Source organism: Ammospiza caudacuta, chromosome 23 (genome assembly GCF_027887145.1).
Source record: "Ammospiza caudacuta isolate bAmmCau1 chromosome 23, bAmmCau1.pri, whole genome shotgun sequence".
Taxonomy (NCBI): domain Eukaryota; kingdom Metazoa; phylum Chordata; class Aves; order Passeriformes; family Passerellidae; genus Ammospiza; species Ammospiza caudacuta.
This window is the reverse complement of record NC_080615.1, coordinates 3289523-3302226: the sequence shown is the minus strand read 5'-3', so window position 1 is coordinate 3302226 and position 12704 is coordinate 3289523. Positions and strand designations below refer to the sequence as shown.

The window sequence follows — 12704 nt, the reverse complement described above, 5'->3', positions numbered from 1 at the left end:
TAAAATGAAGTGCTTGTGCTCAATTACCAACACAAACAATAGACCCGTTTTTTTTCTCCAGAAACAGCATGGGTTATTCAGACTTTTGAACTTTTTCTTTCAGTTTTCCTGGGCAATGTTCACAGTTTTGAGTAAGTTTAGTAAGTTTGAATGCAAGCCATCTGTTTCCATAGACAATAATGAAATCATTATTCTCTCTTGGAAACAGGACATGTTTCAGCAAATGAAGTATTTTTCCACAGCATACAAAGGCTGGGTCGCAGACTGAAATTAGTTTTTAATTTTATTTTCAATTTCAAAACAAAAAACGAGCCTGTCTCAACAGTCACAAACAGGGGACTGAAAAAAAAGGAAAAAAAGCAGTTATGGCTGTGCTGCAGCTCAAGATGTATGGGGCACTTCATTCCATGGAACCTCCTGCGCCATTCGTGCTTTGCCATAATTAATAGCATTGCTCAGAGTTACAGATCTGAAACAGGTGGGGGAAAAACGGGTGATCCATAAAGCTGCAGAATAAGCAGCTATAATTAAATGTATTTAACTTGGAGATTGAGAAATACCATATGTACAAGTAAAGTATCTCAGCCCAGCACTGAGGCATTCTCAGAGCTTACATGCTGTTAGGCGGAGGGTAGAGGCAGATTTCCCAGAGTAAGTGGAATTCTTGCTGTCATCTGATATTCTCAAATGAAAACCATGATGTTTGTATCACAAATATCAGCCCAGTTGCTTCCTCTGGGATAAGGAATTCAGTGGAACTGGCTGTTATCAGTGGATGAGTATTCCCCCACCCAAACTAAGCCTGCTTCCACAGCCCCTGAATGAACCCCACGGTCTGGGCTGAGCCTCCCACCCGGCGTAGGACCTTACGTTCACAAGGTGATGGGGATGCTCATAGTCCATGTGTGTTCTGGACAGGGAGTTGGTGTGCCCTGGGTACAGTCCTGCTCCTCCCGCACCCATGATGCCATTGACCCCGTTGGTAACTTTGTGGTGGAGGTGGGGGCAGCCGTTGCTGAGGCCGTTGCTGAGGAAGCTCCCGTGGATGCTGCCGTTGACCCGGCTGGTCCCGGGCAAGGTCGTGTACTCAATCATCTGCCCACTGATATCTGCCCCTTGGTACAGGTAGCCTGGAGGGTCGTATTCTGCAAAAGACATTTCTACTGAAAGCACTTCTACTGAGCAACCCTAAAAAATAAAGAAACTTATTTTTTCTTTCCCCAGCTTTTGTGAGCTAACTCTGCTATCCAACTGCTCAGCATACATATGCATGTAGACATGGAAAACAGCCACATCCTGGAGAGCAGGCCAGAAATGTTGGTCTGGAAGACCTGGCCGATGTCAATCACTACAAGAGCATCCTAAAACCAGGCCTTTTGTATCACCAACAGCCCTTCTGCTGTATCTGCTATAAGCTGCTTCCAGAAGATCTCTCTGGGCTGCAGCTGAAGATACTATCTTTATTATCTCCTACATTTCTCTCTGTAGGAGAGTAAGAGTATTTAAAAATAACCACAGGCCGTGGCAAGAGCAAGGCTGATTTATGCACAAGAGCAGAAAAGGCCAGGGCAGAGATTCTGCTGGCTCTGGGTTGCTGGTGGGCGCAGAGCACCTTGCAAAGCTCCTGCTCCAGGCTCCTGCTCATTAATGAACAGGTTTTCCTTATTAACACCTCTCTGGAACACTTGGCCATTGCATGCCATCTCATTGTGCAGGGACTAAGAGGTAACAAGGGACTTGTCCTAGAGCTGCAAGTTCTCTTTCTTCCAGATGCACTCAGGAAAGGGAGAGATCCAGGATTTAACTCTCCGCAATTTTAATAAGTGATTACGATTACACACATTCTGCCTATGCAGAGGCTCAAAGTTAAACACAAACTGCAGAAAATTTGCCCAGGCCTTTCCCACACCATTCTCTGGGTGAAACTGCATCACAGTCCTCCAGGGACCCAGCAGGACAGGGAGCATCAGTGTGAAGAAATGGAGACACTGCTCTTAAAAACCCAAGCTGCACCTAAGTCCCACTTGGAAGTACAAGTCTCTACAGAAATGCAAGCTGGCTCCTAACAGGAAACTGCTTCCCACCCATAAAACGCAGCATGGACATTCCTAATTTTACCCTGGTAATATTTTCCCCGCGAAACCAACCCCCACTCACTCTGCATGGCGTTCTGCTGCCGGTTCTTCCAGAGGCACATGGCGATGAAGACGATGAGGATGAGCACCATGACGCCCAGGACACAGCCCACGATCAGGTACAGCATGTCCCCACTGCGCACGGGGCCGCTGGCAGCCACGGCCCCGCTGCCCCCAGCCCGCTCAGGGGGGCTGGGGGGCGTGCTCAGGTCTCTCACTGGGTACTCAGACGCTCCTGGTGTGCGTTTCACTGGGTGAGGAGAGACAAGGACATGAACATCCACTAAATGCATTTTCTAAATGTGTTTTTTTTCATCGTGAAATGAAAATAATTACTGAGTCTGAGTCCCGATGCCTCGCAAAGAAAGCTTCCAAGTCAACGCTAAATCCTGCAAGGAGAATGCCAGCTCCTATTGGGTAATAACTGTTTGCCTTGGAAAATGGTGATTATCCCCTGCTCACCCGCTCCTTGAGGTCACTGGAACTTTAACGAGCCGCTCGAGGTACCCGTGGCTGCAACTGCTCTAACTCTCAACTTGAAAGAGCACAAATCTTTCCACTTCTGAGGTCAGGAGAAACCTCAACACTCATTTCTCTCGCCCAGACTCTGCCAGATGACCTACCCTTATCTGATGTGAACCCTGCTAACCCCCTTTCCAAACCACACAGCTAAAGATCAACCAAGAGATGAACAGAAAATCACTGAAAATTAGATGCTGCTTCAACCCAGGAACTGCATTTACATTAGTTTCCAGTACACCACAGTTCAGATTGATTTCATTTGACACTAAAACCCTAAAAGAGGTGCCTGGCTTAGGAGTGAAGCTGGTCAGAGAGAGACAAACATCTCCATGCAGGTATGCTGGATAAGCTGGATCACCCTTACAAGCCTCGGGGAGATAAATTTTAAGGAAGAGACAGAGTGAATGACAGATTACATCTTGCCCATTTTAAAATTAGAGAAGAATATTATATTCCTTGCAGGAGGGAGACCAACTGTGTGCACAGCCTTGAAGCCCTGCAGCTCCTACTCCTTCCTTCAAAGGTTTCACTACTCACTTCACTGAATTTTGATGCTTCCGCTCCCAGAGGGCGTTTTTCTTTTTTTTTTTTCTCAAACATTTTTTTCATAGCACTGCATTTGAAGTTTACTGTCTGCATTTTCCCTTTACAGCCTTACTTGGTTTTAGAGATTAAAGGAGACAGGAATTCTTCGCAAAATAAATGTGACTGCCATATCTGACACTTCCCGAGAACAGTACAAACTTTGTGCCAGAGGCATGCAGGATTAGGGATGGAGGCAGCCAACACAGCCATCAATTGCTGTGGTCTGCACTTATACAACGTGTCACAGAGCCCTGAAGACATAAAACAGATGTACAAATCAATTCTGTCATCTTGAGGCGCATGGTTGTCTCCTAAGGAGAGGCCATCAGCAGAGCAGAGGCAGCAGCGCTATCTCTGAGGGCAGGCAAAGCTGCAGAGCTCTGCTCAGAGCCTCAGGAGTGCAAAGGATCACTTTCCATATGTTCAAAACAATCCCAGCTTCGGAAGACAAAACAATCCTCCGAAACATTCCAGAAAATTATGGTCATCCTCGCAGCTGACTTTTGTGCTGCACAGAAATCCCCCCAGTGGATCTTTCCCGTCCCAAAGGCCAGCCCAGCCCGGCCCCACAGCCTCACCTTTGGTCTCGCAGATCATCACGTTGCTGTACTCGCTCTCCCCTCCCTCGTTGTAGCACTGCATCTTAATGTCATAAGAAGTTTCAGGCTGCAGGTGATTGATCAGGTGCCACTGCTTTGTACCTATGGAGGGGACAAAAAGTAAATTGCAATTCATTTACCCATAGGAGCCAGAATTATGGTAGAGTGCATTGCAGGGACCTTTTCTACCAAATGCAAGGGCACTGCAGCTTGTCTTGTTAGCACAAAAATCTTCAGTAGTAGTTTATGGATTTAACTGAAACCATGGTCCACAAGTGGCATCCCTGCTCATGACAGAGGGCTGGAACTAGATAATCCTGAAGGTCCCTTTCAACCCAAATCATTCCATGACTCTCTAAGACGTGTGTTATCTTGTGAAATTGATTATTAGAAGGACCTTTTGATTAATTAATGTGAGGGTTTTTCGGTATTTTCTTTCAAAGAAAGTCATTCTCTACAAAAGCCGTAACTCACTAGACTCAAAACCCAGACATCCAAATGTCTACACATGTGCATTTAAGTTCAACAGCAGTCCTGTGCACCCTAAACATGGAACTGTCAGAGGGATGGGTTCAGGGTGGATTATGCTGATTCTTTACAGTACACTGGGCAAATAACAAGCAAAACTGGCACACAGAGCTTGGGACAAGGAAGAACTTGGCTGTGAACAGACTTTCTAGAGGCGCAAGGTACCACTGCAGCCATGGGTGTAACATGGAAAAGACACATCTGAGTTGCTCAGTTTGGTTGAAACCCCAAATAATTGAAGGTGCATTTTATGAACCATCCTGGGAACGCAGCAAGGCTGTCCTGGTGCCACTGCCCCTGCAGAGCCCAAGCCCCAGCCCCAGCCAAGCAATCTTCTCTAATAGGATGGTTTTGTCATCTCTGGCCCCCGGCCAGCTTTTCATTTAGACACCCTCCTGAAGCACTGAGTACTTCAGGATAAATCACTCCCAGTTTTTACTTTCACGGGCTTGTGACAAATTTTACTAAACAGCGACCCTTTTTTTTTTTTTTTTGGAGGGGGAGTTTAATTAACTGTTTGAGTGCTCTTAATCCCTCTTGGAAAATACCACCTTGAACTGTTTCCACTGTTTCTAAGGAACTGTCTACCACCTACTGATTTAAGCATTAATAAAAGGGCTCGGGCGTGCTCGGCTGTCACCGTGATGCTGCTCAAGCTCCTCTGGGACCCCAGCCCAGGTCCGCGACCCCCAGCAGGGCCCCTCTGCACCAGGGGCTGCCCAGCACGGTCCGTGTCCACATCCCCAGCCCTGGCTGAGGCTGGAGCTGCCTTTGCCTAAATCGCACGTTTTTCCCAAGATTCAGCCTCGCTTTTCCCGGCGCCCCCACCCCCAAGCATTCCTTTCGGTAATTACTACACCAGGTTTTAGGTTTCCGCTTCAAACCATTAGTGGAACTGGAATCAGTACAGGCACTTCAACTGTCCTCTTCGTGCACCATTAGCAGGGGAAAACATTTAAACAACTGACATCAGACTGCATTTACATTTAAAATTCAATCTCCAGGATCCTCGAAACAGAGAAATTCAGACCCGAAACAGAGAAATTCAGACCAGAAACAGAGAAATTCAGACCAGAAACAGAGAAATGCAGACCATCGCTGCAGGACAGGAGTGATTTTTTTTTTGCTTTTGCCTACAGCGGCTGAGAGATACCGAGGAGCCATCAGAGCTTTTCTGCTTGTTTTTTCCTTCAAATAAAATCTGATTTTGCCTGCAGCGGCATTTATAAGGAAAAAAAAAAAAAGGTTTCTGCAGAGTTTTGAATGTCTCGAAAGACAAGACTTAACAGGAAGCGGTGAGGAAAGCCTGCGGCAAGCACTTAGCTAGCACAAGCATCACAACACTTTTTCCACAACTCATGCAGTCATTTCAAGATAAAATTCCCTGTCATAAAGCAGATTAATTCAAAGGTAACAGAGCGGGAGAAAAAGCAAAGAACAAGTGATTTATGGCAAAAATACCTTAAGTCACATGTTCCTCTACATATTTCACATCAAGTGCTTCCAATCACAACTTAATTGAAAATAGTTCTCTCTCTTTTTTTTTTTTTTTTTTTTCCTCCTGAAAAGCTAATTTAGGGGAGCACAGTAAAGAGAAGCTGAAGTTTAAATCTTTCCACCGAGTGATTTCTGTTGCAGGCTCTGGCAGAGCGGAGCAGCTGCTAATGGTTTCAGACTGCCACAAAGAGTTCAATACACACACGCTCGGAAAAAAAACCCGAAACAAGCTAATTTCACAGCACAGTGGAGCCCACTTAAACAACTAACTGCTCAGTGTATAAGATTTATAAACACACAAGTTCTGTCTAGCAAAGGCTAAAATACATTTGCAGATGAAGGTGAAGCCTGCATAAGGTTCTTTAAAGCCTCTGAGCTCAAACTCTGGACCTTTAATAGCTTTATAGTGTGCAAAAGCTTATGTCATGCATCAAAGTACTATGTGCAGTATTGTCTGGCAGGGGAAAATTTTCAAAATAAAGGTCCATTCCTCTTGTAACTGAATAAATGAGGGGGAAAAAAATAATTAACGTCATTGGGCCAGAATGAGATCACTGCATTTGCTCAGGCCGAGCAATAAGGACATTAAATAAAATATTTTTAAAAGGGTTTTCCACTTCTGGACTAATATAGACATTATCTAATAACTTCTTCCAGGAAAATGATGATCTAATATGCACAGGGGAAAAAAATAACTTGATTAAAAGGCAAAATGAAGCACAAACATAGCTGCATTTGCAGAGTGCTACAGCACTTGAGGCTAAAAGCAACTTCCTTATAGCAGGAGAAGTGATTAGGCGAGGTAAGAGGAGAGAAGGGCAATTACACACAAGATACTACCAGCTTAGAAAGTCCATGCTGGGGTAAATAATTTTGAAAGCCAGCTAGTTGTTAGTACAGTCTGTAACCCAGATGTTTTTATCCTGGGTTAAACCTCATTTACACTGCTTTCTCTCTATACAACTTGAAGCTACACCAGTTAAAATAGACCTTCATTAAGGCTTTGCAGCTGTATAACAAGCCAAACTTAAACCCAGCATTTGGCCCTCAAGCTTCCATGTCAAAGAGGCTTCAGAAGGAAGAAACCAGCTCACGTGTGGGCAAACCCCGACGTTAGGGAGCTGAGATAGCTCCTCCTGTGAGATATATTATAAAGACTGCTTGGGAAAAGCAGTTTAGATTTCATATAAACACAGCCAACATGGCTACAGGGTGTCCTTCCCCTTCTCCAGGCAGGCACCGTACCGTCCACGATGTCGCGCTTGTAGTCGCTGTCGTTGTCGCTGTCCGTGGGCCGGTAATAGATGTAAAATCCCTGGATGGGTGTGTTGTTGTTGCTCGATGTGATGTACTGCAAAAGAATTTTAAGACTGCATGAGAGGAGAAAAGTTTTAACTGAGTCCTGCTGTGCTGTCGCCACCGAGTAGCTCACGCTCTGCAAATATGAGTACTTTTAATAAGGTTGTGTAAGTAAAAGTGACTGAGCTCCCCTGAGTAGACAGAGAGTAGGATGGGTACAAGAGACTGAGTTTGGGCCAACTCTTTCCTCCCATATCCCTTCCCAAACCCTCAGTTAGAGTTTGATCATGCACAGCCTGAAAATCTGCATGATTAATGGAAATGGAAAAGTTAAAACCATAAAACTCTTCAGAAAGAGTTAAGGTCACTCTAAAAATCAGCTCAAGAATCTTTAAGTTATGCAGCCTCCTGAGGAACCAGAGGTTATTTTAAGTTTATTATCCTTAACATCTCTTAAGGCTGAGCTAGCAGAGCAAACTAACACTGGGAACTCTACACATTAAATCCTCCAAAGTATACCAGGGGGTTAGATTTCAAAACAAGAGCAAAGAATTTCTGTGGGTTTCAATAAGGACTTTAAAGTACTTGTTTACAATAGACGAGGTAACAGGGGAAAGGAAAATGTTTCTCTAACATGAAACCTCCACTGGATGTGAGGGAAGACGGCGGGTTTGAAACACTCTCCCAGCCACCCCAGCCTGGATTGACAAAAGCAGCAGGAATTGCAGGAAACGGAGCCAACTCACTCGCAACTCATGGCATGAAGAGGGCTTGGGACAGAGTTAAGCCCACTGGTGCCTCTGAGATGTCTGTGCCAGAGCAGGTGGACTGGGGCGGCTGCAGCCTCTCACTGGAGCTGCCAGTTGGGCACATCTGGCGTAACCCGAGGAGGGGTGTGAGGGTCCCTGGGGAGCTGGAAGGGGAGTGGGGTAGAGGGAAGCTGGGAGATGGTGCAAAAGGCAACAGACAACTGACAGGGCTGCCTCTGAGCGGGGAAAAAGTGTCTGGAAATTTGGGCAAAGGGCTCGAGAGGCACAAGTCCCATTAAGTGCCCCAGTTCTACCATACAGACATGAAGTGCCTCAGCCCCATCCTAGGAACACAATCATCTCCAGGTCTTGTGCGGAGGAAAACCACTCCACAAACAACATTAATCCTTGACTTTGAAGTACAAACTGTGGTAAGTGTTGGGGAAGATGAAACAGGAAAGCCTTATAAATATGTTTGGCAAAATATTTTGAGAATATAGAAACTATACGTGAGATTGAAATGAAAACAAGCTTTGAGATACCTCAGTTACTGAACAACTGGAAAACAATGGTGTGGCCAGCTGAAAGTAATATCATTTTGATGAAACAACACCTCTGCTTGCAGACAGCTCCAAGGGTCAGAGCAGACCCTACAGCTTGGCAGAAGGGGCCCAAGAGGAGTTTTTAGGGTTTAAAATGTAACACACTATGGAAATGTAATGATTCTTATAGGCTGTATGTAAATGCTGTAGGATTTGTATCTTGTATGAGATTGGTTGGTGAGAATTAGAATATTCAACACAGAAGAAGATTTATGGTATTGTAATGGGAACGTCACTCTCTTGTACCCTTCGTACATAAGAGCGTACCCTTCTTTGCTCTTATGCTTTTGTTCTCTTACCCTTTTACTCTCTCACCCTCTCATCCTCTCTCCCCCTCTCTTCTCTCAGCCCTGCTCTGAGCTGGCTGGCAGCTCCCAGCAGGGCCCTGCACCCAGGCCCTTTGCAATAAACCCCAAATCCCAAAAGGCCCCTGCACCCAGGTCCTCTGCAATAAACCCCAAGTTCCATGACCTGGCTTCAGAGATCTCTGTCTCCGTCCGTCCCCACCGTGCTACCCCCTCTCATTCCTACAGTGAGAAGAGGCAGAGCTGCACGCACCGTCCACTTGAGCATGATCTGGGTGTCGCTGATGGCCTCGGTGTAGGCGATGTGCGGGCCGGCGATGGGCCGGCTGGAGAAGCGCCCGCTGAAGCCGGCCACCTGGTACGGGCGCGACGCCGCGCTGCGCGGGCTCTCCCCGTACGTGTTCACCGCGATCACGCGGAACCGGTACATTTCTCCTTTTAAGGGAAAGAGGGGAAAGAAAGAAGCCCTTGTAGCAAAACAAGTGCTGGAAAGAGGATTCAAGGGGAGACTAAACAGATTAGGAAGTACTTTTTGCACGGCATGTAGTTAGAAAAGGAGAGGAGTCCTTGCCACAGGCTGGTGTGGAGATATAAACAGCTTCTGGAAGTCACTCAAGTAATGTCCAAAGGCTATTGGAGATACCTCCATCAGCCCAGGAAATCCCTAAACTGGTGGGCACTGAGAAGATGCTTTAAAGAATCCCTATCACCATCCACTCCCTCTTCTCTTGTGTTTTTTGCCTGAGTTTTCAGAGCTATTGGAGATACCTCCATCAGGCCAGAAAATCCCTAAACTGAGGGCACTGAGAAGATGCTTCAAAGGATCCCTATCACTATCCACTCCCTCTTCTCTTGTGTTTTTTGCCTGATTTTTTCAGGGCTAGACACTGGAAGAAGTCAGGACAGACATTTTTCCATTATTGCATTTTTCTCTGAGTGTTAACTTGAAGGACAATTAAGTTAAAAATAGCAGTGATACACAACCCTCCTCTCCACATGAACAAGTATTAAATTATGGTGGGGTTTTTTTCCACTTGGAAAGCCAGAAATCAACTTGAATTCATGTAACGAGCTCCTAGGCCATACACAAAACCCAAACCTAATCGAGCAGAAACAGGGTAATCCAAGCAGAAGTTAAAATGAGAAAACCCGAAGAGCTGCAGTAATGAAAGATCATTTCTGCTACCTGGCTCCAAGTTCCTAACTTCCACAGACAGCTTGGAGGGAGAGATGTTGCCAGCTGCGACGAGCCAGTCGCTGTTGCGCCCCAGACGTTTGTACTCCACCTTGAAGGCAGTGATGGGGGAGCCCCCGTTGGCACGGGGGATCCACGTGACGTAGACGGACGATTCCGAGGCCGTGGATATCGTGGGTCGGTCGGGAGCTTCTGGAACTGAACGGGGAAATTTGGGTACAAGAGGGTCAGAGTCAGCTGAAACTTCATTTTCGCTAATAACATTAAGCTCGTTGCTGATGATTGTGTTGGATTTCACATATTAACAAGGAGAATCTCAAATCCTCCTGAAATCACCACTGCTGAAGAGGATGGATGATAAGCAGACAATTCAAGAGGAATTTATTACCTTACCAATATAATATTAAAAAATTATATGGTACTGCACTACTCCCAACCATTTCTACATGAAAACAGACACATACACTAAGTGAACAAGAAAAACATGGTGGTTATTATTTTCAAGTCCCCAAAATCCCCCCAGACCCAATGGGACTTCAACCCATCTGCATTAAGGAGTGCTGGAGAAACGAGAAGGAAGAGAGAACAAAGCATGCAGCAGGATGTACTTACAGAACTCACTGTAGTTACAGGCAGCAGTGGGACAGAGAGAAAGGAAAGAGGGGTGTTAGTAAATCTAGTTTTAAGAGCTGTGAGGCTTTACTAAACCAGCCTGGATCCATGAACATGGAGCTGGTGCTGAGGAGTGGAGCAAGGAGCAGCAGGCTGGCAGCTCTGGGGCATGAAGCAGCTGAGTATTTGCAGCCAGGCACCAGTAAGGCCCTTGTGTGGCTCCTCTGACATTCAGTGCTGCCACAAGCTCAGCTCCTTGCTGGTGTTATTAAACCTCTCCACTCACCTTTGGCTTTACCCCAAATTTTAGATACCTTTGAGATCTCAGCCCCTGAGTAAATCTGCCTGAACCAGGCCAAGGAGTTCAAAGGCTGGGGGAACGGGGGATGAGAAAAAGGACTATAAACGTGCTCTTTTCACTGGAAACCAGGCCAAACATCACATCTACTGGGAAGTGCTTCTATCTCCTCCCCATCAGAAATAAGCCTGTCCCTGGGAAGCCACAGGAAAACATTCAGAACAGATATCACACACTCTAAGAACTTAAAGCTCTGACACAGCCATTTCCCACTTCCTCTTCCTTTGGCTCTTTCTCAGTGGAAGGAAAGAGAAAACCAGAGTATTTAGCAAAAAGATACCACAGGTTTAAAAATGAGCAGTGAGAACGTGTCTTGTAAGCAAAAATTCTCTTGTTTTTTTGAGAGCCACACATGCAGGCAGCAGCATCCTAGGAAATATCCTATGTAACAGAATAAACAGGAAACAGATGAGGCTATACAAGCACCTGGAGCAGTAATAAACACAGGTTAACTCAGACACAGTTCCTTGCAACACAACTTTTAGTGCCCAAATCACAAACCATCCACACTCCTACCTCCACTGTGGCGAGACAGGTCTGGAAGGATGACACCAAAGTTATTATTTGTGCCTTCATGAACAATGGGATGCTTGGGGATTCCTGCAGGTGGAGATGGAGCCTGCGTGTTCTTCGAGGATGATGTTCTTTCTAAGAAGATTTGACAGACAGTACATCAGTGTAGGGCCTGCATAAGGAAATGCTCTTTGTCAATGCTTACTTGCTACTGTGCTGCCCTGGCTTCAAACCTCAGGCTGGACAGTCAGGAGAGCAATCAGGGAGAGATTTCCCACCCAGGCTGTGGGTGGGTGACTGTCCATCTGCAGGACTGACATCCACTGTGCTTACTGGTGATGCTGCCAGCTCCTGCCTGTGCTGCCAAGCCCACTCATCACAACATCACCAGATGGAGAAAATTACTCACTGAAATCCATGTCTAGAGGATGAATAAAAATGCTGTGGAAGCAGCTGGAGCCAGTACACCAGGCTGAGAGGGCTTTTGGCCTGTGGCAGGATAGTGTGGAGCAGGATGGGTTGGCAGTACTGATTGCCCTGACTTTGCCAGGGATTTATCACAGGACAGTGAAGAGGAAGCACCATCTGGGTTTAATATGATGGGCTGTGACAAGTTGCTTTGCTGGTGTGAAGCTTTCTGAGCCCCCCAGTAAGCTGGGAGGGTTTGTAAGAGGAGGAATGTGAGTATGAACACCAGGATGTCTTTTACAGAAAAGAATGGGTGGAATGGGATTCTGCCATAGTTTGGTGCAATGCCCTGGGGGCTGCTTGAACGTGACACGTGGAGGAAGGTGGGGTGGAGGAATGTGCACCTGTGATGATAAAGGGAGGAGGTGTAGCACAAAAAAATCAGGTAAGTGTGGGGTGTTCTGCAGAGAATCCTCCTCAGACTCATCCTCTGAGGGTCTGTGCAGGGGAGGGGATGGCTGAGAGGAGGCTGGGGATGGATGACTGTGGCCTCCCAAAATGGTGTTTGACCTCATTAGCACACAGTCCATGAAGGGGGAGCAGGAGGACTTCTGTGTTAGAGGTTTCTTTGTGTAAGTAGGAGCCATAGAATCCTCTCTAGCTTGCTGACAGATGCAGGTGAAGAATGAGGCTCCCTTTGGAGCAGGTGAGGGACCAGTCAGCCACACTGAACATTTCTGTGTGTCTGGCCAAGGCTGGTGCGGGCTGGGGCTGTGTCTGCTGGGCTGTGGAGGGTG

At 46.4% G+C, this 12704-nt stretch overlaps 1 protein-coding gene across 1 annotated transcript in view; it reads right to left on the bottom strand.

Annotated features, from left to right (window-relative positions):
* CDON (cell adhesion associated, oncogene regulated) overlaps window positions 1–12704 on the bottom strand; it is a 57208-nt gene that overhangs the window by 7585 nt on the left and 36919 nt on the right. Inside the window, exons 11-17 of the mRNA XM_058819018.1 lie at window positions 11503–11634; window positions 10008–10214; window positions 9075–9256; window positions 7112–7217; window positions 3821–3943; window positions 2158–2385; window positions 871–1145 (exon numbers count right to left, since the gene is read on the bottom strand). Of these exons, the coding sequence (XP_058675001.1) occupies window positions 871–1145; window positions 2158–2385; window positions 3821–3943; window positions 7112–7217; window positions 9075–9256; window positions 10008–10214; window positions 11503–11634 (1253 nt within the window). The remainder of the gene's footprint in view (window positions 1–870; window positions 1146–2157; window positions 2386–3820; window positions 3944–7111; window positions 7218–9074; window positions 9257–10007; window positions 10215–11502; window positions 11635–12704) is intronic.